We start from the raw sequence: 22,793 nt of genomic DNA on the forward strand, positions 1-22,793 counted from the left end.
CTATGTGTGAGAGAGAGAAAAAGTAAGTGTGAGTGTCTATGTGTGAGAGAGAGAGAGAGAGAGAAAAAGTAAGTGTGAGTGTCTATGTGTGAGAGAGAGAGAGAGAGAAAAGGTAAGTGTGAGTGTCTATGTGTGAGAGAGAGAAAAAGTAAGTGTGAGTGTCTATGTGTGAGAGAGAGAGAGAAAAGGTAAGTGTGAGTGTCTATGTGTGAGAGAGAGAAAAAGTAAGTGTGTCTATGTGTGAGAGAGAGAGAGAGAGAAAAAGTAAGTGTGAGTGTCTATGTGTGAGAGAGAGAGAGAGAAAAAGTAAGTGTGAGTGTCTATGTGTGAGAGAGAGAGAGAAAAAGTAAGTGTGAGTGTCTATGTGTGAGAGAGAGAGAGAAAAAGTAAGTGTGAGTGTCTATGTGTGAGAGAGAGAGAGAAAAAGTAAGTGTGAGTGTCTATGTGTGAGAGAGAGAGAGAAAAAGTAAGTGTGAGTGTCTATGTGTGTGAGAGAGAGAGAGAGAGAAAAAGTAAGTGTGAGTGTCTATGTGTGAGAGAGAGAGAGAGAGAGAGAGAGAGAAAAAGTAAGTGTGAGTGTCTATGTGTGAGAGAGAGAGAGAAAAAGTAAGTGTGAGTGTCTATGTGTGTATGTGTTTCTCTCCCTGTGTATGCCCAAGTGCGCTTTATAGACTTCCATGTGCACATCTGTGTGTTTCTGCGAGTTGCACAGCCACTGCCCATGCTGTCCTTTTTCTCTGCAATCCATCCATCTGTTTTTACAACGCCCACTAAGTTGAAAGAAGATAGTCTGGAATACACTAAGGGCCGGATTCTCTAGTATTGCCGGAAAAATCTGACAGGTCGCTGTAGCATCTGTAAATCTAACGATTCAAATACAGACGAGTCGTTCTCGAATAACCACGCCTGCATATGAGGTTCGTGGAGGTTCACGGAGGGTCGCAAAATTTACATGAGATCAGTCGCTGGTGCTAGCGATCGGCACATGCGCACAATAGTCCTTGGAAAAAGGCACGGGTGGGTAGGAGGGGGCGGGGAACTACCAGCATCGCTGTCAATCACAGGCACGCCAGTGCTATGGGATGGAGGGGATGTGCAATCATCGGCTTTCAACAAGACTCACCTCTAATACACGCGCTCAAGCCCTGTGCTTTTGAGATTTTTCCCCCCCATCACTATATTACTATAATTTATGTCAATAGTGTGGTTTAAAAAATTTTTTTATCATGAGCCACAGCCAGAAACGTGTGCCCGAGATGCGCTTTTCACAGTACCGGCACCCTCAGACCAGCCGGTAACTTTTGGTCATTAAAAGCCAGCACTTCGCTTGAAGAATCGCCCCTCAATGACAAAGAATTGCCCGGAGTGCTCATTTAAATATTAATGAGTCCATTTGACTACCATTTTAATAGCAATGACCTCGCTGTACCTCATTTGCATGGCAGAGTCGGAGGCTGCTAGGAAGCTCGGAAAAAGAGCCGTTCTGATAATCAGACGGTAAAATGGTGGCAGTTTTGCGACCATCGTTAAAAGCTTTGAGAATCCGGACCTAAGTTGGGATTGGAACTTATCTACGGGAGCAGAGGTCGATGTGGTACTTCAGAAAGGCTACAATTTCCAAAGCATCTTATATTGTCTTACCATTTTCGTAGACTCCACGCAATCCAAAATACAGACGCGCGTTTGATGTTTTTTTCACTTGAGATAGTTAGACCATCGACACCTTATTTTTGTATATTACACTGGCTCTCAATAGAGGCTGGGGTCTTCTTTAACACCCCTCCCCCTTTTACAAAAGCTGCGTTAGGCTTTTTCATCACCAACCGCGGTGGTACGGCCGGCGGAAAAAAAAAAAGCCTAATGTGGCTTCGCAAAAGGGGTGAAGGTGAGGAGTAAAATGAGGTTGTTTTTGTTATAAGGTGCTCTATGGCCTGATGCCAAGTTGAATTCATCATTTTTCATTTACTATTTCTAGCTGTTTTGTGAAATCCTTTTTTTTTCTTTTTCATTCCCTTCAGTGATAGGTTGTTCACAAGACCCTTTACTTTTTAGAAAATTGTTAAAAACTTATTTGTTAAAAAAAATTTCTGGGGATTGACGTCTTTGTATTTTTGTATAATTTTTCATTTTTATTCGCTGAATATGCACAGTTCTCTTTTCAATTGTTAAGGTATTGCGGTACACAAATAAATTACATGACGTCTCTTCCAGCTTGAAGTGCCGCTGTCCTTATCTCGCCCTGATTTTGGGGTTTGCCGACTCTTGCAGTGCTGTTTCGAGCCGTGCAGCCTCACACCGGCGTCCCTTGGAAAGGTCTCTTTTCACACTAATATTAATGGACTCAAAGCCTCCAATGCTACTGTTTATTTTTTTTCTTGCATCATTAAAGCCAAAAGTTCACGCGCGTTGCTTTCGAGTTTGGTGCGAGGGAGGGGAATAAGGATGCCAAGTACTAAGCCTAGTTGGTGGTGAATGCCTGGTCTAAGAAATTAGGATTTCTTCTAAAAACAACTTATTTCCAGCCCACTTTTACTCACCGGCACTCAGCTCCGGGCGAAAGACGCCCCATATCTGCTCACTGGCCATCACACTAATAAAATTAAACACTCAGCAAAGGAAAAAGTACAGGGGGGGAAGCAAGAGAAATGGGGGAGGGCAATGGGAGAAAGTGCCCCTAAGTCGGGTGAATGGTTTTTCTTGGAAAGGGGTCTACCGCTTTCGGAAAAGTGTGCCAGGCTAGCAGGAAAATCTGTCTACAATGTGTCATGGCCTTGATTTTATAATAGCGAGCTAACGGTGGAATGTAAAAAACACATCTCCCTCTCCCCCCAAATATTCAGTCAACAACGGTCAGCTTTCTGCTGACCACTGCTGGTGTTATTCGCAGATGTTCAATGTCAGGCCCTTTCGGGCTTTGGCATTGAATATTGGCCAATTAAATCAATATTCAGCCCCTCACCGTATAAGCCAAACCGCTTAAAGATAGGGCAACTATTTAACCTCCTCCTTTACAAACAGCCGTGGTGGCAAGAACTCCGACGCTCGTAGAATTCCTTAGCGCGGTTCTGTATAAAGCAGGGGGAAAGTTGTTTAGTTATGCAGTGAGGGACTGAATATTTGCCACTCTTGAGTTCAGTGCCAACCGGTTATTTTTCAGCAGAGATAACTGCTTAACTGCCACTGAAAATGACTGGATACTCGTGAAGAACAAGTCAACCAGTTGGCGGCCATTTTCAGATGGTTAAATAGCTTTAAATAGGGGCCGAATTTATTTTAACCCCTTTTATTTAAGAAATAGCAGGTGCCTGTATGAAGTAGGCACCCAAGCCAGCCCCCATAGCATAGAAACACTCTGAGGAAGGTGTCTACACGTGTATTTGTGTACATGGAAGCCTGTGTGCATGCAAAATACATGAACGTATGTGTATGGGTCCATATAAATGCATACATGTATGCGTGAGTCTCTGCATGTTCAGGCATGTGTGGTCTGTGTCTCCATCCATGTGCAAGTGTCTGTGTGCATGTGTACACGTCCATCCATGTACAGGCATGTATAGTGTGAACATGTCAGTGTCCACGTACATGCGTGTGAATCTGGTTCCTTCTGCAATGCCCAAAATCAGAGGTCCTGAGGTTACAGCCTTGAAGAGAAAAGATGTGTGTGTGTGTGGGGGGGGGGGGGCAGAAAGAGAGAAAACAAGAGATAAAGAAGAGGGAGGGAAAGCCGATGGCTGTCAAAGACGGAACAAATGTCAATATTGTGACAGGAAAGGAAGAGATTATGTGAGAGAAACACTACTTGTTTCTGTCACCATCTCTTGTCATTCGGGAGCGTAACAGATTCTTGCCTTCAGCAGCATAAAATCTCTTGTCTGCCAATATCTCAGACGGCATCAACGAAAGAGGAATAGCACGAAGAGAGCCAGGGGGCAAAAGAGGAAAAAAAAAGAAAGTCCCTCTAATATCCCACCAAAGGGAGAGCGATCAAAGAGAGTCAAAGTCTTTTCAATGGAACAACCTAATCGGAACCTTTTGATGTCCCACAATCAGGAGAAAACAGGTGACCCTACCTGGTTGGAGAATACTCTAATGGATTATTTTGTCACATGCAGTGGTCAGTGTGTTTCTCACATTTGATGATCAGCAAAGGACACACAAACATACAGAGCTCAGAGGCTCTGCCTCCCCCAAACTCTCCAGTCCTCAGAGGCGACGGGCTCTGCATCCCCTGAGTCTTCCGGTCCTATAGGCAACAGGCTTTGTATCCCCATGTCCCTCCCACGAACCCTCCGGTCCTCAGAGGCAACGGGCTCTGCATCCCCTGAGTCTTCCGGTCCTATAGGCAACAGGCTTTGTATCCCCATGTCCCTCCCACGAACCCTCCGGTCCTCAGAGGCAATGGGCTCTGCATCCCCCAAACCCTCCGGTCCTCAGAGGCGACAGGCTCTGCATCCCACTAACCCTCCAGTCTTCAGAGGCAATGGGCTCTGCATCCCCCAAACCCTCCGGTCCTCAGAGGCAACAGGCTCTGCATCCCCCGAACCCTCCGGTCCTCAGAGGCGACAGGCTCTGCATCCCCGAACCCTCCGGTCCTCAAGAGGTGACAGGCTCTGCATCCCCGAACCCTCCGGTCCTCAGAGGCAATAGGCTCTGCATCCCCGAACCCTCCGGTCCTCAGAGGCGACAGGCTCTGCATCCCCGAACCCTCCGGTCCTCAAGAGGTGACAGGCTCTGCATCCCCGAACCCTCCGGTCCTCAGAGGCAACAGGCTCTGCATCCCCGAACCCTCCGGTCCTCAGAGGCGACAGACTCTGCATCCCCCGAATCCTCCGGTCCTAGAGGCGACAGGCTCTATATCCCTGTGTCTATCCCCTGAACCTTCCAGTCCTAGATGTGATTTGATTCCAGTAAAGGCATTTCGTTATCTAGAAATCCTTTTCGACAGTAAATTCTCCTTTGAACAGCCAATAGGTCAGGTATTTAAAAAAAAGGTTATTACTGGCTTAGACATATTTGTTCCGTCAGTAAAACCTTAGATTTGACTCCATTCACACATTAATTCATGCCTTTGTAATATCAAAGTTAGATTATTGTAATTCAATAAATTGTGGAATCAATGCAGCACTTTTATGTAGGTTACAGACTTTAGCAGCTAGGCTTCAGTATGTTGATAAGTTTACACTGTTTGCCTATATATTATAGATCAAAATTTAAAATTCTTTGTTTGACTTGTAAAGCTCTACATTATACTCTAAACATTCCATGTATCCCAACATGTACATTACGGCCGGTCGATTCCAGAGACTGTTACTTCCTTCACCAAAAAATGGCTTATTATGAATCAGAATACGTGAAGGGAGGGACGCAATGCACAATTGGTTTTCATTTTCCATCATGGTGCTTTTGGCGAATGTTGTCCTTCCTCCGTTAACCCCAACAGCTGGTGATTAATGAGGCTTGCTATGCCAGCACAGCCCAGAGCAGACAGAGGAAGCTTGCATACCCAGAACAAAATCTCACCAGTACGATAAACACATTCTTCCTCTCTCAGTCAACATGTTAGTCCCCATGGGAAGAGTTTAGTTAGTGGAGGGATGTAATATAACCATTTCGCAGACGCAGACTGTCATCACTTGCAGTTGTACTTCGGCTCACGACAGAGGAGCGGGACTTAGGTGTGATTGTATGCGATGATCTTAAGGTGGTCAAACAGGTTAATAAGGTGACCGCGAAAGCTAGAAGAACGTTTGGATGCATAGGGAGAGGAATGACTAGTAGGAAAAAGGGGGTACTGATGCCCCTTTATGACTTTGGGGAGACCATATTTAGAATATTGTGTACAATTCTAGAGACCGCACCTTCAAAAAGATATAAACAGGATGGAGTCAGTCTAGACGAAGGTAACTAAAATGGTTGGTCTACATACATCATAAGGCCTACGGGGACAGAGTTAAAGATCTCAATATGTATACTTTGGAAGAAACATGGGAGAGGGAAGCTACAATACGAGATGTTTAAATACCTCTGTAGCAGCACCCAAACCATCATCGGTCCCAAATGAACGCGGGAAGCGTGAGTCTCTTGCTCTAAGGGGGAATTCCTTGAAAAAGCCCTTACGGGCGAAACATAGTTCTATGTCAGAGTGCCTGCCCCCACCCGCGTAGCTGAAGAGGAGTATTTCATTACTTTAAAAACTTAATTAATGTTATAAGATATTTATAATATTTATTCCGAACCGATGACGATTTGGGTGCTGCTACTCTGTATGTTTTAAAAGTTTGGATTCATACAGAGGTCTATAAGATTCTACCTATGAACTTCTATTTACAAGTTTGTATCTATAAGACTGTTTTGTATTGAGTTTGAATAGCGAGTCTTTAGATTTTCATAAATATTGAGCTGGTTTAAATTTGGTAAATACCTCCGTGGCATAAAGGCACATGGGGCAAATCTCTTTCAACCAAAATGAAACTCTGGGATAAGGGAGCATAGAATGAAGGTGAAAGTGGATAGACTAATAAGCAACTCGGAAAATACTCTTCCACAGCAAGGGTGGTGAACGCTTGGAATGGCCTCCCAGTGGAGATAGTGGAGACAAAGTATCTAAACTCAAGAAAGCTTGGGACAAGGGGAGGGTAGATGGCATGGTTAGGCAGACTAGAAGGGCCTTTAGCCGCCCTCATTTCTCTCTGTTTCTCTGTTGCACCATCTCCTAGTTCTACACAAATGGCGGTGAATCGTTATGGCCTAGGAATCAGAGCGAGGGGAAGCCACAGGAGCCGCAGCCTCCCCAAAAATTGGCGGTCAACAGTTGGTGGCCACTCTCCCACGCCATTTCCTGATGTTGTACTTTATATCTTCGGAGCAGCCACCGCATGCCCCAGAACCCTTCATTCTACTTCCTGCTCATCGACGCCATGTGGTGGCTACCCTGAAGATTTAAAGTACAATGCCGGTAGGAGGTGAAGTCAGGAGCTGGCGATGCAGGACTCCCCTGGGACTAGGGTAGAACTCCTGGGCCCTCCCCCCCTAAATCAAATAGTGTTCCGCAGCCTATGAATTGGGTAACGGATTTGATATACAGTAAACCCCCACGAATTTGCGGTTCACAAGCCACGGACTCAATAATTCGTGTTATTTTCCGACCGCCTCTTCCTGGTACTGAAGTCATGGTTGCACCAACCAGAAGCTGCTTTGGCATGCTATTTGGCGTATCAAAGCAGCTCTTGATTGGTGTAACCATGACTTTAGTACCAGGAAGAGGTAGTCGGAAAGTGTACCCAGTTTCGTAAGTACAATTTAAAGCACCCGCTGGGGCCCCAGCTGCCCTCTCCTGCCTTCGATCAGCTGAAAAACCATATTAGCAGTGTTTTAAAATTTGCAGGTGTTCCTGGAACGGAACCCCCCTGAATTTCAGGGGGGGGGAGTACTGAACTGAATTTCTGTGGGTACAATCAAAGCACTTTACATATACTACCGGTATGTTCAGGTACTTTTTCTGTGCCTAAGTCTAACTCTTCAGAAATTCAGAGCCTTAAAAGCACTGGAGTTTTTCGCCACACAAGAACTCCGTGCTCATGGGACTCTTCACCCCATATTACTTGCTAATGACCTATCTCCCCCCCCCCCCCACCCATCGCTCAACACTCTCTGCATCTCTGGTTACTGGCCTTGCTTTTTCTTCCTCCAGCTTCACTCCCCTCCCTCAGCAGTTCTTGCCGCTCCCTCCTTGCCATAAGCTTCCTTTTCCTGCTCCCTCTGTCTCTGCACCCGCTCCTCCCCTGCAATCACACCAGAAACCCAACAGTCCCTGAGAGCAGGTTGTGACAGCCGATTCCAGACAATGGATGGACAAACAGCCAGACGCAGCAGGGTTCATCTTTAATTACTTCCTTGGATCACATTAATATAATTAGTTATGAGCAGTAGTTTCAGAACAGAGGATTGGAGCGCAGCTATTTTAATAATAACGATAATCAAAAGCTGTTTACCCAGGCATGCCGCTGTGGACTAGATTTAAAGGGTTTTTGGTTTTTTTATTAGCAGATACAAAATTAGCCTATTGTAAAATCTGTCTGTACTTGGAGCATCTCTGCTGGAATTCAGAACTACCAATCCCAGCATGCAATGCTGACAAGCAGAATTGGAGTGAGACTGTCCTTTAGTGTTCCCAAGGGGTGGTCAAATGCAGTCCCTCTCAAGCAAGAAACAGATCATGCAATTGAAGTGGTGCATGCAAATATAGCTCATAAATATTCATAATTATCCTTCCTCTCATCCAGTAGAATCAATGATGATAATAATAATTTATTTTTGTATACTGCTATACCAAAAAAGGTTCAAAGCGTTTCACAACAAAAAATGAATAAAATAACATAAAATTAAACAGTCAAATAATTACTATAAATGTAAGATACATCAGTTGGGAAGCCTAAAAAGGTAAAATAGGAATAGAAATAAGATGAAAACCTGTCAAACAGATGTATCTTAAGCCTCTATCATTCACCCCCCATAGACTTCAATGGTGTCACCCTCTTAAACTATTAAGACATCTGTGAGTGTGAGCAAGGGTTGGAGTTGGGCCTATGGACACACTCATAAAGGAAAACGCAAGTTAATGTTCTGGTTCAGAACTGAAAGACATCTAAGATTGGGCCAGTCTCAGTTACTCCAGTACTGAATCAAGAATTGGCTTACCTCAGCCAGATTATGGTGGTTACACCTACTTCCTTCCCTGGGCCTCCTTTAACCAACTCTAGCCCTGTCTTTTAAACGTCCTGGCTCCACCTCTCCTGCGTCACTTCCCTGTTGGGGCTATGGAGCTTGACACGATGAGGGAGGTTTCAGCAGTGGGAATGGTAGCGTCAGACTTCCTCACATTATCATTCACCCCCGTAGACTTCAATGGTGTCACCCTCTTAAATATTTCTTCTGTGACTGGATAGGCCATTTGGCTTTCATTTGCTGTCATATTTCTATGTTTCTTCCCATCATTCACCTCTATAGATTTCATTGGTGTCACCCTGGTAAACATCTCTTCCCCTCCATAAACTCAATGGTGTCATTTTCTTAAATTTCACTTCCCCATGTCATTCACTTTCATAGACTCAATGGGTACTTTTATGGAGAGTTATTTCTCTGGGTCAAACTGTGTTTGACCTGCTGAAAGAGGCTTTCGTCAGATCCCCACCCTGTATTCAGATTAAAGTCCTTGTGTAGTGAGAATAAATATGCACTATTATCCACAGTAGGGGGAGGAGCTTTCAGGGTCACAGTTGAGGCTTAGAAACATAGAAACATAGAAGATGACGGCAGATAAGGGCCATAGCCCATCAGGTCTGCCCACTCTACTGACCCACCCCCAAGTCTACTATCCTAGGGATCCCACTCCTGGTGACAGGTTCCCTTGGCTTAACCCTCTAAGGGATCCCACATGGGCACCCCATTTGCTCTTAAATTCTTGCACGCTGTTTGCCTCTATCACCTGCACCAGGAGCTCGTTCCAAGGATCAACCACTCTCTCGGTGAAGAAATATTTCCTGGTGTCGCCATGAAATTCCCCGCCCCTGAGTTTGAGCGGATGCCCTCTTGTAGCTGAGGGTCCTTTGAGAAAGAGAATCTCTTCTTCCATCTCGATACGGCCGGTAATATACTTAAACGTCTCGATCATGTCTCCTCTCTCCCTACATTCCTCGAGTGAGTACAGCCACAAATTTTTCTGCCTTTCCTCGTACGATAGATCCTTGAGCCCCGAGACCATCCTGGTGGCCATCCGTTGCACCGACTCTACTCTCAGCACATCTTTTTGGTAGTGTGGCCTCCAGAATTGCACACAGTATTCCAAATGAGGTCTCACCATGGTTCTGTATAATGGCATTATGACTTCAGGCTTCCGGCTTATGCTCATACATCTGACTTTTCAAAAGTATGTGATAATAGCCAGAAAATCTACTTGCTCAAGATGGTAGACATGCTTGGTGTTTTCCTAGGATAATTTTCCAGGTATAAGTCTGTCCATACTTCATTGATGCAGGCGTTGAGAAACTACCTCTCCAACTAAGAAGCCAGTGGAAAGATGTAGTCTAGCCCAGGTCTTGCCTAATGACCATGCTGCCTTACTATGGTCCTCCGTAGGAGCCGGGTTGGTTGAATTAGGTGCATTGGTCTAAAACCAGGAATGGTGACCCCTGAAGGCGAGGACAACACCGATCACTGGCTGGATGTGCGATAAATCTTGGGCCCTTTTGGTAGTATTTCAATACCTGCTATCAGAGGCTTTTTGCCACCTATCAGTCAATCGCCTGTCCTGTACTATCCATCACCAGGTAATAAAGAGAGCCCCCCTCCCCACTAGCCTTTAGCCAGGAGCGCAAAAGCTGCTGGACGAGAATGATGGAAGCCTGTGGAGCTCTCGGCTGACAAGTGCATCTGAAAATTAGATTATGGATCCCTTTAAAAATCAGTCGGTGTCAGATTAGATTTGGAAGAGATGCGTGAACTTTATGAACAGGGTGACATTCGTCACCTTTTCAGGATTGCAGGAGGCCTGGGCAGGGGTGGGGAGGTTTGTTGTGTACGAAACATCATACAGGATAATTGAAAGGGTTCGAGTGTTGACGCTCTTGAGGACTTCTAGTTGAAATTAAGCACAAGGGGCTTACAGGAAAAAGGAAATTTGATCATGTTACGTCCCTACTAAAGAACACGCATTGGCTCCAAATCAACCATAGAATTACATAATAATAATAATAATTTTATTTCTTGTATACCGCCCTGCCATTAGTTCTAGGCGATTCACAACAGTAGATAAACACAATCGTATACACATTTCTATGAGCAGAATTATACATCAAGGTTACAAAAAACTTAAACATGCTAGTATTAATATCTCAATTAGAAATACAACTTAATTGGAAAGAAAAATTTACAAACACGGCATGATAAAATCTTTAAGAAGCTTGAAGATCAACATTCTTGGTTATCAGATGAATTTTTAATAATTTCCTAAATATAGGATAAGAATATGCCGGAGCAATCAGCGGGCTTATCCAGGAATCCGCTTTCCTTGCCTGATATTCCAAAGGCCTATCAAAGAATGTTTTATAGCAACAACCCCTAGGGGTGGAGGAAAATAAACAGGCCTGGTCTGCTTTTTTGAATTAACCAATTTCAGATATGATACCAAATACAAACTGACACGGACAAGAGGTCATAGCCTGAAACTGTGTGGCAGCAGGTTCAGGACAAATGTCAGGAAGTTCCGTTTCACACAGCGAGTGGTGAGCGCTTGGAATGCTCTCCCGGAGGAGCTTGTGGCGGAGACTGGTTTTCAGGGTTTCAAGCGCAAGTTGGATGCACACCTTCTAGCAAATCATATCGAGGGATATGGGAGATCCGGGTCTCCAACAGGGAGCACCTAATTGGGCCTCCGCGTGTGCAGATCGCTGGACTAGATGGACCTAGGTCTGATCCGGTGAAGGCGTTTCTTATGTTCTTATGGCCCTAATTACATTTAAAGTTCAACTATCTAAGGTCCCATTACTTCATGATCAGAGGATCAAAATCTTCTCACTATTCCATCCCTGCGATCAACACTTTTCTCAGTCACTGCCCCTCAAATTTGGAATCTACTACCGGCCATGGTAAGTGAAGAAAAGAAAAACACACTTGACAAGTTTAAAGGCAAATTTTTTAAAAAATAAAAAGTTGCTTTTGATTCATTCATCTTAGAACTAATCCAACCGACACTTAAGTAGGCAACTCCCTCTCATTTCCTTTTCCTGTACTGATTGTGGTTCACCCTCTTACTTTTCTCTTGTCTGAAGTGTGTGGTTCCCCCCCAATAAATTACCCCCATTTTTACTGTTCATCGCTTTGAAATTTCTGAAAAAGCGATTTTATCAAATTTTAAATAAACTTGAAAGTTGATATAAGGGGGAGAGAGAGGGGCGAGAATATTATAGTGAATACAGGACTGCCACCTCCTTGTGGGGGTCAAACCAAACAGGGGATCTGAAGAGCTTCTAAGGGCGATTTTAGGCCAGCCCTGGATTTCTGACACTCTCATCCTGGTGCATCATGGGACCCACCATGCTGTTTTCAAATGGGTAGAATCAAGAGACCACAGACTCCAAACTGTTTTGGGATGCGGCTTCACAAAACCAGGACTTGCTAAAAATTCAGTATTTATGTGAATTGATTCGATTTATTTTTACTGTGTTGTGGCATTTTGAAAGAGGTGCACAGCTTTTAAACGTTTGTTGTGTACTGTTTTTTAGTTAACATTTCTCCTCCCGAGGAAGCCGGAGCGTGAAACCCAGATCTGAGTTGGGGAGAACTATGATTTTATTTATTTAAAAGATTTCTTAACCACAGACAATCGTAAAACTAAAAACGTACAACACATACAAATAACAGGTCCTTCATATCAGCCATATTTTACATCACTTGACAGCGTATCGATACAGAAACGTTCATAATTCTGGAAAAAAAGCATTTATTGGAATGCTTCTACCAATAACATAGTTTCCAGACGTTTCTTAAACTTCTGAAAATCTACAACAGCTCTTAGCGGTCCAGTCAACTTATTCCACAGCGTCACTCCTATGAAAGATAGTGGAGGACCTAATAAGAACATAAGAACATAAGCCGTGCCTCTGCTGGGTCAGACCTGAGGTCCATCATGCCCAGCAGTCCGCTCATGCGGCGGCCCATCAGGTCCAGAACCTGTATACTAGCCCTCTATCTATACCCTTCTATCCCCTTTTCCTTCAGAAAATTGTCCAATCCCTTCTTGAACTCCAATACCGTACCCTGTCCTATCACTCCCTCTGGAAGCGCGTTCCAGGTGTCCACCACCCGTTTGGTGAAGAAGAACTTCCTAGCATTGGTTCTGAATCTGGCCCCTTTTAATTTTTCGGAATGCCCTCTCGTTCTTGTAGTTGTCGAAAGTTTGAAGAATCTGTCCCTTTCTCTATGCCCTTCGTGATCTTATAAGTCTCTATCATATCCCCTCTAAGTCTCTGCTTCTCCAGCGAAAAAAGCCCCAGTCTCTCTAATCTTTCAGCGTATGAAAGGTTTTCCATACTTTTTACCAAACATGTCGCTCTCTTCTGAACCCTCTCGAGTATCGCCATATTCTTCTTTAGGTACGGCGACCAATATTGGACTCAGTACTCCAGATGCGGGCGCACCATTGCCCGATACAATGGCAGGATAACTTCTTTCGTTCTGCTTGTAATACCCTTCTTGATTATTCCTAGCATTCTATTTGCTTTCTTAGCAGCCGCTGCGCATTATGCCGATGGCTTCGTTGTCATGAACACTATTACCCCAAGTCCCTTTCTTGGGAACTCTCACTCAATAACAGCCCTCCCATTGTGTAGCTGTACCTCGGGTTTCTGTTTCCTACGTGTAAGACTTTGCACTTCTCTACATTGAACTTCATCTGCCATCTCGTCGCCTACTCCCCTAGTTTGTTTAGGTCCCTTTGTAAATCTTTGCAGTCCTCTTTAGTCCTAGCCCAATTGAATAGCTTGGTGTCATCTGTGAATTTTATTACTTCGCTCTTCGTCCCTGTTTCTAGATCATTTATAAATACATTGAATAGCAGCGGTCCAAGCACTGACCCCTGCGGAACACCACTCGTGACCTTCCTCCAGTCCGAGTAGTGGCCCTTCACTCCTACCCTCTGCTTTCTGCCCGCCAACCAATTCCTGATCCATCTGTGTACGTCTCCTTCCACCCCATGATTCTTTAGTTTCTGAAGTAGGCGTTCATAGGGTACCTTGTCAAAGGATTTTTGGAAGTCTAAGTATACAATGTCTATGGGGTCCCCTTTGTCCATCCGTTTGTTAATTTCTTCGAAGAAGTGCAATAAGTTCGTCAGGCACGATCTTCCCTTGCAGAAGCCATGTTGGCTTGTTTTCATAAGTTTATGCCTCTCTAGATGCTCCTCGATGCTATCTTTTATCAGCGCTTCCGCCATTTTCCCTGGAACTGAGGTAAGACTTACCAGTCTGTAGTTCCCTGGGTCACCTCTCGATCCTTTTTTAAAGATGAGCGTAACATTGGCTATCTTCCAATCCTCCGGGATCACGCCTGTTTTCAGAGATAGATTACAAACCTGCTGTAGTAGTTCCACTATTTCCTCCTTTAGTTCTTTCAATACTCTAGGGTGGACTCTGTCCGGGCCCGGCGATTTGTCAGATTTTAATTTTTCTATCTGCCTGTGTATGTCCTCAAGGCTTACTTCCATGGATGTTAATTTCTCTGCTTGGTCTCCTTTGAAGATTTGTTCAGGTTCCGGTATGTTGGATGTGTCTTCTTTTGTAAATACTGACGAAAAGAACATGTCTAGTCTTTCCGCCACTTCTTTCTCCTCCTTTACCACTCCCTTCCTATCTCCGTCATCCAGCGGTCCCACCTCCTCCCTAGCCGACTGCTTCCCTTTAACATATATGAAAAACGGTTTGAAATTTCGTGCTTCCCTGGCTAGCCTCTCTTCATATTCTCTTTTTGCTTTTCTAACCAAGAGGTGACATTCTTTTTGATACTTCCTGTGTTCATTCCAGTTCTCCTCGGTTTTGCCCTTTTTCCATTTCTTGAATGAATTCTTCTTATCCCCCTATCGCTTTCTTCACTTCTTTAGTTATCCACGCCGGGTCTTTTGTTCGGCTCTTTTTGCACCCTTTTCTGAATCTGGGGATATACCGATTTTGCACCTCGCTTACCGTTGGAATGGAATTATAAAGCTAAACGTTCCGTTATTCCACTATATTGGAACACTCGTGTTACCGTTGTAAGTCACAAAATATTGAAGACTGAACAGCAATCCCTGTACATAAGAGAAGTGTATCACGGTGTCGGGTGGTACTTGGGAACAAATAAAGTGCTCCGATGGGTCCAAACATCTCTCTTTGCTTGCCTTATGTGAGAGGTTTTATATACTTATTGGTTTGAAAAGAGCATTGTATAGCTCTGTTATAAATGACATATATACATTGTTGCAAAGGAGTCCTGGGTTTTGAATTTTCATATTAGTGGCAGGACTAATTTAGTAGAAACAAGTAACTTGGTAAGAACCTATGAATAGCCTTATTGGGTCAGACCAATGGTCCATCTAACCCAGTATCCCATCTTCACAGAGGCCAATCCAAGTCATAAGTTCATGGCAAAAAAACAAACAAACCAAATAGTAGCAACATTTCAAAATCCCAGAGTAGAAACATTCTAGAGCCGAGATTGTGATGTCATAATGCCTCATTCCACCAATGCCTAAGAGTCAATCTCATCAGTGATGTCACAATGGCTTGACTGTCCTATAATTGGCATAAGAATAGCCTTACTGGGTCAGACCAATGGTCCATCTAACCCAGTATCCCATCTTCACGGAGGCCAATCCAAGTCACAAGTTCATGGCAAAAAAACCCAAATAGTAGCAGCATTCCATGCCACTGATCCAGAGCAGGCAGTGGCTTCTCCCATGTCTGTCTCGACAGCAGTTTTTGGATTTTTCCTCCAGGAACGTGTCCAAACCCTTTTAAAAACCATCTACATTAACTGCTCTTACCACATCCTCTGGCAACACGTTTCAGAGCTTAACTATCCTCCAAGTGAAAAAAATATTTCCTCCTATCGGTTTTAAAAGTATTATTCTGTAACTTCAAGTGTTCCCTAGTCTTTGTAAATCTTGATGCAGCAGCCCTGGATATGCAGTTCCGACATTCCTGCCCCTATGAAAACCACATGCAGGCAGAGCCAGGAATGGATTGGTCTGTTTGGGTTGACCTGGGTGAGAAAGCAAGGCGGCCTCCAAGTGCAAATTCCCCAGCCCTATAGGATTTGCCTAGCAGAGTTTGGGGACTACAGCTGATGAATATTCCTGAGGTGGGAAGCAGTAATGATGATGGAAAAGGGTGCTCAGGGACTGTTTTTTTATGTGCTGTCAACTCCAGGTGCGTTCACATATAGTCAGATTTATATTCCATGATGAGAACATTAACTCAGAGCAAATTTTGACATCCTGAAATAGTTACATCATCACACAAAATGATGAAAAATTATAAAATCTCTGCATATGTTAAAAAAAATACAAAAACAAACACGATAATTCATAGCACCAGAATGCGTGATAATATAGCAAACCAAAAAGAAGCGTGCAAATCAATCTTAGAAAGGAAATGTAGTCAGGACATGGATATCTATGACAACCAAAGTCTCCCATCGCAAAAGAGGTCGACCCAAAGACATACAGGATTGAGAAGGCGGTGCCCCTTCCTTCCACCGGCTCCCAAGCTGCTGGATGGCAAAGTTTATGGCCTCCCTGGCTTTTCTACACTTTAACGAGCTCATAAAAATGAGCCCCAGCCTTCTGCAGAATCAGATAAGGTTTTAAATTTTACGGCTTAAGAAGAAGAACTCATAGGGAGGGGAGAAGGTTTATTAGGTGAGAGGCAAGGGAGCTTTTGCTTAGGGTAATGCATCAGATAAGGTTTTTATGCCATATTTTGTGCTATGGGAAGATTTATGGGGTAACAGAAGTCATCAAATTCATAACTACGGAGGTTATAAAGAGAAGTGACAGGTTGTTCTCCCTGTCCAGTAGGGACTAGACAAGAGACATTGCAGTAGAGGAGATGAGAGATGAGACAGGAAAAGCTTTCCAGCTGTGAGGTTCAGATGAGCACCGGAACCAGTTATCTGACTGAAGGGAAGGAGGTTCTGTGTAGGATAGTTTAGGTGTGGTGGACATTGGAAGCAGAAGATAGACAGTGGTATCTCATTTTTCTAGGGGCATGCATGGAAAAATTCTCAACTCATTTTTGTATTTCCCCCTGATTTTGGGGGTTTTTTTGGGGGAGGGTTTGTTTCCAATGTTTTTGTTAATGAAATTTTTAAGGTTCTGAAATGACTGTGCATTAATTGGTAGATTTACAAGCATTACATTGATTTTATGTACAATTTTTCTAAGGTGCCTGAATAAAGCAAATGTGCTCCAGTGATTTTTTTCTGGTAGATCTTTATATCTTTCTGTTACTCTTGAGGCCTCCTCCTGCCCCGTCTCTGAAGACTCTAGGCAACCTCTTGAGGCCCCTTCTTGCCTCATCTCTGATGACTTTATGCAATCTCTTGGAGGTCCCATCTTGCTCTCTCTGAAGGGAATAGACTTAGTAGATAAAGACAGGTTGTTCACCCTCTCCAAGGTAGGGAGAACGAGAGGGCACTCTCTAAAGTTGAAAGGGGATAGATTCCGTACAAACATAAGGAAGTTCTTCTTCACCCAGAGAGTGGTAGAGAGCTGGAATGCTCTTCTGGAGGTTGTTATAGGAGAAAACACTCTCCAGGGATTCAAGACGAAGTTAAACAAGTTCCTGCTGAACCGGAACGTACACAGGTAGGGCTGGTCTCGGTTAGGGCACTGGTCTTTGACCTGAGGGTCATCATGTGAGTGGACTGCTGGGCGTGATGGACCACTGGTCTGACCCCGCAGTGGCTATTCTTATGTTCTTGTAGTCCCTTCTAGTTCTGTCTCTGATGACTCCAAGCAACCTCTTGATGTCTCTTGCATCCATATTAGCCCCGAGATCATTTCATGCCCTATTTTCAATTCCAGATGACCTCCAAAGGTCTCTTAAGCCCTTACACACCCTCTCAAGATTCCTTCCAGCCCTGTTTTTCAGGACTTCTCTTCAGAGCCCCCTCTTTACAACTTTTTGATTTTCCATCTGTAAAGAGATGCGTTTAGAAACGATTTCTTAGTAAAACTTTGATATACAAACTTGTTTGTTCCACGTAGCTGCCAAATATGTCAATCTCAACCTCTTACCTAGTCTTTAGAAAATGCTTGAAAACACACTTGTTTGGTAAATGTTTTGATCATACTACATATGGTTAGTATCTCTTAGCTGAACCACAAGGTAGCTGCAGTATATAAGAATTTAGATGAGGTAATGTAATGTTTAAACTTGAGCAATTTGGTGCGTCTCTGGGATTTGAAGGAGACCCGCCATGCTACAGATTACACCATAAGAACATAACATAAGAACATAAGAAATGCCTCTGCTGGGTCAGACCCGAGGTCCATCGTGCCCAGCAGTCCGCTCACGCGGCGGCCCAACAGGTCCAGGACCTGTGCAGTAATCTTCTATCTGTACCCCTCTATTCCCATTTCCAGTAGGAATTTGTCCAATCCTTTCTTGAACCCCAATACCGTACTCTGCCCTATTACGCCCTCTGGAAGCGCATTCCAGGTGTCCACCACACGTTGAGTAAAGAAGAACTTCCTAGCATTTGTTTTGAATCTGTCCCCTTTCAGCTTCTCCGAATGCCCTCTTGTTCTTTTATTTTTTGAAAGTTTGAAGAATCGGTCCCTCTCTACTCTCTCTATGCCCTTCATGATCTTGTAAGTCTCTATCATATCCCCTCTAAGTCTTCTCTTCTCCAGGGAAAAGAGACCCAGTTTCTCCAATCTCTCCCTGCAGGATGGGCATTAGGTTGCTGAGCTGAATAATTTATCCTGCCACTCTGTGCTCCGACACCGCATCCTAATACCTGTTTTCGCTTTTAACTTTCTTAATGAAAGCTTATGAATTAGTCATCAGATGTAAATGAGTACATATGAAAAACATGCCCAGCATACACTAGCAGAGTTAAAATGCCTGAAATAGGACCGAGTCTCTGGCACTCCCCGCCTCCTGATGCTTTCTACATCCTGCGGGGGGGGGGGGGGGGTCTTCTCTGGTATTTTCAGCCCCTGTGCCCTCTGTATTGTTTCTGGAGTCTTCTTTGGGTTTTTTTCAGCCTCTGATCTTCTTGAAGATGATGACTCATGCGGTGACAAAGCTGATATTTAAAATCTGACTCTTAGCACAGGGAGGTTAAGCGACTTTGCTGAAGGTCATACCCTGCATTATTGGATGGGAAGGAGACAGTCACAGCTCATTAAACCCCCCTTATACGATGCAAGGTCAATTTTCCGCAAAGCAGCTAGGAAATTTGAAACATCTGCTCTAGACGAGTCAAGGGAAATTCCAGGTGCCCAATTTGGGGGTGCGCTATAACACTGCCCATGCCCCTCCCATGGCTATGCTTCTCTTTGGGTTGCACATTACAGGATTTGGGTGGGCAGTTTCACAGACTACAGTTTAGCAAATCCAAATGAGTAGTTGTTACTGTCCAATTATTGACATTAATTGGCTCATTACACATTTTAGTTGCAAGCACCTATCAGGGTTCCCTGAATAGAATCTGGGGATATACAGATATACATATCCCCGTCCTCTTTACAAAAGCATAGCGTGGTTTTTAGTGCCAGCTGTGGCGGTAACAGCTCTCACGCTCAAAGAAGTCTTATGAGCGTAGGAGCTGTTACCGCCATGGCCAGCACTAAAAACTGCGCAATGCTTTTGTAAAAAGGGGGATTCTATGCAGCAGCCTAGCGAAGATGAGCAATGCCTTTCACTTCTTCACTTCATCCTATGCCCTCTCATTCCAGAGCTTCCTTTCAAATGAAAGACTTGACTCGTGCGCATTTACACCACTTAGGTATTTAAATGTCTATCGTATCTCCCCTTTCCCACCTTTCCTCCAAAGTACAGTGGTACCTCGGAATCCGAATGCCCCAGAATGCAAACTTGGAATCGGACTATTTTTTTTCTTAAATTTTGCCCTGGAATCTGAACATACGGGAACTGCAAGCGTTGCTCAGCCCAAAGCTTCCCCTCTGATGCAGCTTCCTGTTTCCGCCTGGGCGGTTCACGTCACAGGGAAGCTTTGGGCTGAGCAATGCTTGCAGTTGCCGATCTTGATGCCTATGCCGGCGGGACCAAAGCATGGATTAATCCAGTTTCTATTATTATTTTCAGTGGGAAAAATTGTCCTGGAACTCGAACGGGGTTCTGGAACAGATTAAGTTTGGATTCCGAGGTACCACTGTATATATATATTGAGATCTTTAAGTCTGTCCCCATACTCCTTATGATGTAGACCACACACCATTTTAGTAGCCTTCCTCTGGACCGACTCCATCCTTTTCAAATCTTTTTGAAGGTTTGGTCTCCAGCATTGTACACAATATTCTAAATGAGATCTCACTAGAGTCTTATACAGGGGCATCAATACCTCCTTTTTCCTACTGGCCATACCTCTCCCTATGCAACCTAGCTTTCACCATCACCTTTTCAACCTGTTTGGCCACCTTAAGATCATCACATACAATCACACCCAAGTCCCACTCTTCCGTCGTACACAAAAGCTCTTCACTCCTAACCTGTACCACTCCCAATGGCATAGCAAGGGTGAGAGGCACCTGGGCGGTGGTGCCCCCTGCCCTCTTCACCCTTGCACTCCTTCCCCACCCCCCTGCCACATGCCCTTTCCCCTGTACCTCTAACTTCACTGGTACAAATAGCATCTCCAACCTGCTGCCTGTGCTGGCCTCGGCTCTCCCTCTGACATCACTTCCTGGCCCCATGACCAACCTGCAGCAGGCAGCAGGTTGGAGATGCTACTTGCGTCTGAGAAGAGCTAGAGTTACAGAAGGGAAGGCGTGCATGTGGTGGGGAAGCGGAGAGGTTCCTGTGCCCTCACCAAGATGGCGCCTGGGGTGGACCCTTACTGACCACTCCCTTGGGTTTTTGCAGCCCAAATGCATGACCCTGCATTTCTTAGCACTAAAATCTTAGCTGCCAAATTCCAGACCATTCCTTCAGCTTTGCTAGGTCACTCCTTAGGTTATCCACTCCATCAAGGCGTTTACCCTATAGGTATGTATTTCCACTATAGTTTATTCATTTGTATTCTGGCTTTATACAAAGTGGGTCACAACAGACATATATAGTAATAAAAATACCTACACAAACTATGCACCGATAAGAAAACATAAGCGACCAGCACTCAACTATGCACCGATGAACTCGGCTCAGACTAGATACCTCTTCAATAATCTCTTAAATGATTCAGGTTTTCCTGCTGGTATATATACATCGGAACCTCATTCCATTCTTGGGGGGCCTAAACAGAAAAATATACTTGCCCTAGACACGTTCAGCCTCAATTGCTTGACCGTTGGAATGTAGAGGTCAGCGCAACTTTTGAAGCGGAACATATGCCAGAACACTGTCCACTAGGGCACTTAGGCGCAAAGATAGACCATCAACAGCAGTTGATAGCGTATCCTGTACTCCTATTTAAGCCAATTTTATACAGTATTATTTATTTAAAACATTTATGTACCACACATAGCCTGTGTGGTCCACATGAGAAACATACATGAATTTGACTATACCGACAAAATAATTATAAAAGCAGATCCTACATAACAAAACATCAAGAGTACACAAACCAAGTCCTTGACCTACCATAAGCTCCACTTCTCAACCTCAGTCAAACCCCATCACAAATGCGTTGACAAATGGGTCTGTTACACAGTTTCTTAAAGCCTAACCCGAATGTACATAAGCGCAAGGTTCCAGCCAGAGTATTCCAAAGCTTCACACACACCCCACCAACACCATCGCATCGCCAATCCTTGAAAGTACAATTGACCTGCTCTTGTTGAGATTTAACTGCATGCTAGTTTCAGATCTCAAAGTTCTTCATGGGCGATAAGATTTCAAAACACTGCCTGATGAACTATTGACAATGCTTTGTATTGCACTCTATGTTGAATCGGTAACCAATGGAGTCGTTTAAGAATCGGTGTTATATGAGCTATTTGATGCACCAGTAATCAACCGTGCTGCAGAATTCAGAAGTAACTGCAACGATCTCACCTTCACAACCCCCCAAAAATGATGCGTTACAATAATCCACCTTATTTAAAATTAGTGCCTGCACATGTTCATGCTTCCCCAGTTCGAAAAGCATCCAGAAAATCTAATTTTGTGCAACCTGCAAAGCACTCAGTGCAAGACGCAACTTTAAAAAATATTTTTCGGGCCATAACTTGAACATGCCCTCTAGAAGTCAGGCAGGAATCCACAAGGACACCCGTATACTTAACCTCAGTTGAAATCACTATGGATGTACCTAAGAGTTCAACTGAGTCTGGAATATTGTTCCCTTGTTTCCTTCTAAAACACAACCTTTATTTACTGGGCACTCAATTTTAACCTGTTGTAATCCATCCAGCCCTTTACCCCTGTCATTACCGTCTGTAACCTCTTCCCTGCCACTTATTCCAGAAAAATCAGAACCTATGTTCCTTTATAGAACAGACTCATACCGGGTGCTGCGTTACAGAATTACCTGCAAAATATTGCAGGATTTTTTTGAAAAATAAACCAATGCCAGATGTATGACTGATCCTTAAATATCAGATCCTAAGTATTTGTTGCATGACTGCATTGTATGACATTGGAAAGACTTGGGCAGCCACTTCCAGGATGCATACGACCCCAGTAGTCATCTGGAAAGGTGTGCGAGTTTGCTGAAGCCATCTGGAAGTGCTCAGTTCATGGCATCGGTTTTCCCTGCACTTCCTCTGCTGGGAGAGGAGCAGGAAAAGTGTCACTTGACAAATGGTTTCTGGCTAGAAAGTGGCCATGCACGCATGCAGAAAACCCATCGCTCAGTTGAAAAAGTGATTAATTTCCATAATGAAAGTTTGTTGACCTTGTTGAAGAAGCCAGACTCCAGGACGAGGGAGGAACAGCCAAAATGTTCTGGTACTGTAAGGCAAGATGGACATTAGACACTACTGTGTGACTTCACGGTGAGTCACTTTCTCTCTCTGTACCTCAGTTCTTAATTCCTAGCTCCGTCACTATCTCCGTGTGTTCAGGGAGAGTCAC

At 44.2% G+C, this 22,793-nt stretch overlaps 1 protein-coding gene across 2 annotated transcripts in view; it reads left to right on the plus strand.

The window, feature by feature from the left end:
* OLFM2 (olfactomedin 2) overlaps positions 1 to 22,793 on the plus strand; it is a 66,980-nt gene that overhangs the window by 13,155 nt on the left and 31,032 nt on the right. The window contains exon 2 of one of the 2 annotated variants that reach the window (XM_033925264.1): positions 5,661 to 5,677. The exons of the other annotated variant lie outside the window; for it this stretch is intronic. Within the exon in view, the coding sequence (XP_033781155.1) occupies positions 5,661 to 5,677 (17 nt within the window). The remainder of the gene's footprint in view (positions 1 to 5,660; positions 5,678 to 22,793) is intronic. 2 annotated transcript variants of the gene reach the window in all.

Source organism: Geotrypetes seraphini, chromosome 16 (assembly GCF_902459505.1).
Source record: "Geotrypetes seraphini chromosome 16, aGeoSer1.1, whole genome shotgun sequence".
NCBI lineage: Eukaryota > Metazoa > Chordata > Amphibia > Gymnophiona > Dermophiidae > Geotrypetes > Geotrypetes seraphini.